At 54.5% G+C, this 3,300-nt stretch overlaps 1 protein-coding gene and 1 long non-coding RNA gene across 2 annotated transcripts in view; one reads left to right on the top strand and one right to left on the bottom strand.

Annotated features, from left to right (window-relative positions):
* Positions 1–1,609, top strand: part of LOC130582923 (uncharacterized) — a 7,065-nt gene extending 5,456 nt beyond the window's left edge. Inside the window, exon 3 of the long non-coding RNA XR_008966372.1 lies at positions 1,240–1,609. This is a non-coding gene — a long non-coding RNA (uncharacterized LOC130582923). The remainder of the gene's footprint in view (positions 1–1,239) is intronic.
* The window catches only part of PRODH (proline dehydrogenase 1), a 29,382-nt gene that overhangs the window by 17,550 nt on the left and 8,532 nt on the right, over positions 1–3,300 (bottom strand). Inside the window, exon 2 of the mRNA XM_057381915.1 lies at positions 3,080–3,295. Within this exon, the coding sequence (XP_057237898.1) occupies positions 3,080–3,295 (216 nt within the window). The remainder of the gene's footprint in view (positions 1–3,079; positions 3,296–3,300) is intronic.

Here is a 3,300-nt window from a genome sequence, read left to right as displayed (position 1 = left end):
TTTTTTTTTATTATTTTTTTTTAAATTGTTTTCCTTCCTTCCTCCTTTACACGGACAAATATTTTGTAGGAACCTTCATCCTTTTCCCCTTATTCTCCTGTCCCAGAGGAGCAGTACAAGATCCCAAAAAGGCTGAGAGAAAAAAAAAAGGAATTAAAAATAGATTTATTTTTCTGGGGTTGTTTAATCTCTCTGAGTCTGGGTTCCTGTGTCAGGAGTGCCTTGCCATGTCCTGGAGATGGAGACAGAGGACTCAAGGGCCTGATGCTCCCCCATCTCCCACCAGCACAGCCCCCAAGGGGAGCACAAGGGGGGCAAACTAAAGAGAAAAAGAGAAGAGTGGCCGCAGTTGCTGGCTGCCAGCACTGGCTCTGCCTCCCTGCCCGGCCAGCATGAAGGCCATCTGTCACCTGACAGATCAGCTGGACACCTCTCTCCATCTCCATCTGCTCCATCCAGGCTCCGTATGCACTATGTCTCCTCCTGCTCCACCTCCCCTGCRGGCTCTGCCCTGTGATCTCAGCCTGTCCTGGAGCTGGGATGGGCACACAGGGCCAGGGGGTGCTCAGGGAGCCCTCAACTCCATATGGAAACCCACGGCTCCTTGCTTGCTGCATGGGCTGCTGATCCTTGCTGACCTACTCACAGTTTTTTTCACCCCTTATACCTTACTTTTCACCCGTCGTACCTTATTTTTCACCCTTTATACCTTATTTTTTTCAAGGCCAAAACTTTCACTCTGGTGGTTCATTTTCCTCAGAGTTTCTTCTGGCTCAAGTTTTATGTATAATTTTTTAAAATTCTTTGCCSAAGGAAGCATCAAAAGGAGCATCCCTGCTCAGAGGGATTCAAGCCATGGCATGCACAGGGGACACTCATCTTGCTGAGCCCCATTGCTGCTGTCCCACAGCTGTGACAGTCACCCCAGGACAGGGGARAGCACAGGACACAGCTCCTCCAGAGGAGGATGCTCCACCAGGGACAGCCAGGGAACGCTGGGTCTGGGTCAGCAGTGCTGGCAGTGACCACCAAAACTCACACCTTGACTCTATGAGAACTCAAATCAGTTATCAATGTCACTGGCCAAATTTCCACAGATTTTCCTGGGGACAGGAGAGGGCAACACTCCAAGTCCCTGTTCCACAACCTGGCAATGTGCCAGCTTTCCACTGGAATGATGGATTYTWWATTTATTTATTTATTTTTAATACAGGCTAAAATAATTTTCTGTCATTACAGCTGCTGATACACCTGGAAAAAGTGASCTCTCTCTCCAAAGCCTCATCTGCTGGCAAAGGACTGAATCCCCCCAGCAGATCTTGGGGTGTTTGGCTGCCCCAGCTCCTCGTCCCTCTGGCTGTGGCTCTTTGCWCTGGAACTTGGAAAGAAAAATACTCTGGGATGGAAAATTTCAAGCCCAAAGGGTAAAGTTGGACAGAATCCAAGTGGGACTTGGCAGACAGGCACAAAAGTTGTTCGTTGTGCTGACATTTTTGCTCTGTGCTTTGGAGAGCCTCTCTGCAGCTCTGTTCCAACCAGGTYGGGCTCTGCCAGTGTCAGAGTTGATGATAACACCACCACACGACCACACGTGACTTTCTCAAGTGGTTTTTTTTGGGTTTTTTTTTTGGTTGTGGGGTTTTTTTGTTTTTTTTTTTGGTCTCTGGAGCTGTGGCTCTGGGATGCAAACGAGGCTGCTTTGAATGAGGGATGTGCTGGAGACTGCTGTGACTCCATCTGTCTCCCGGGAATTGTTCCACTCAGATCTTGCCAGAGGATGTGAACCCATCCCTGCAAGGTTTGAGGAAAACTGCAGAAGGACCTTCATGGGCTGTGCTGAGTCCTGAGCTGCTCTCCATCAGGAAGGACCACACAGCACTCCAGGGGGACCCCACAGTGCTCCAGGGGGACCCCATGTGTCACTGARGCAGCCCCCAAGTGCTGAGGCCAAAGCTGTGGAGAAACAGCCTGTGCAAGGGCATTTCGAGGGTTTAAACCTTTTTTGTGTTACTAAAAGGTGTCTTTATGCTTTGGGTAATTTTTTTTCCAATAAAGAGTAAGGAAGCAAATTCAAGGTAAAAAAAAGAGCAAGTTGATGATGAGAGATGTGCTGCCATTATTTTAGAGAAATTATCACCAAATTTGATGTGGGGTTACTCTCCTCTCCTTCCCTCCAGGGAGCACTGTGGCATCTCCTTTCCCCTGGATTTTGCAGAGAACAGATTTGTGTTTCTTATCCAGGAACAGAAATGAAGCTCCAGGAGCCTGTGCAGGTCTCTGACTCCCCTTTGTTGACTGTGTTCCTTGCTCAGGAGGATGATGAGAGGCCGAAGGAAKGCCAGGACCTGTTCGTGGTCAGGAAGGGGCCGCTCATCCCTGGGGAGGGGGATGTGCCTGTGTCCGGGAGCAGAGGTGCTTGGAGCACCAGGATGCAGGGTGACCCTCAGTAGATGCTCCTGCCCCTCTGTGGGTCACAGCCCCCACCCGAGACAGCAGCGCAGCTTGGATGTGGTTTTGAGTGGAGCACGGGGTGGTGGTCACAGTTCCTGACTGTCCTGTGCTTGAGGGGACAGCTGGGAGCAGCCAGGAGGGTGACCCGGGGCTGGCTGTGGGTTGGGTGTGCTGGTGGAGCTGCTGGAATGAGCCCAGAGGAGGCCACGGAGATGCTCCCAGGGCTGGAGCCCCTCTGCTCTGGAGCCAGGCTGGGAGAGCTGGGGGTGCTCACCTGGAGAGGAGAAGGATCCAGGGAGAGCTCAGAGCCCCTTTTGGGGCCTAAAGGGGCTCCAGGAGAGCTGGAGAGGGACTGGGGACAAGGAATGGAGGGACAGGACACAGGGAATGGCTTCCCAGTGCCAGAGGGCAGGGATGGATGGGATATTGGGAAGGAATAGTTCCGTGGGAGGGTGGGGAGGCCCTGGCACAGGGTGCCCAGAGAAGCTGTGGCTGCCCCTGGATCCCTGGCAGTGCCCAAGGCCAGGCTGGACATTGGGGCTGGGAGCAGCCTGGGACAGTGGGAGGTGTCCCTGCCATGACACGGTGGCACTGATGGGATTTGGGGTCCCTCGAAGCGTTCCCTGACCCCAGCACGGAGCGGGGCGGGCGCGGTGTCGGGGCCGGGGCGGTGCCTCCTCTGGGCCGCTGGGTGGCGCTGCGGCGCTGTGCCCGACGCTCCGCGGGCCGGTGCCGGGGACAGCGCGGGGACAGCGCGGGGACAGCGCGGGGACAGCGCGGGGACAGCGCGGGGACAGCGCGGGCTCCGGCCGCCATCGGGCACCGCGGGCTCGTCCTGCTGTCCCTGCC

The sequence above is a fragment of the Malurus melanocephalus genome, unplaced genomic scaffold (assembly GCF_030028575.1).
Source record: "Malurus melanocephalus ecotype Western Australia unplaced genomic scaffold, MMel_1.1 scaffold_540, whole genome shotgun sequence".
NCBI lineage: Eukaryota > Metazoa > Chordata > Aves > Passeriformes > Maluridae > Malurus > Malurus melanocephalus.
This window is presented reverse-complemented; position numbering and strand designations above follow the sequence as displayed.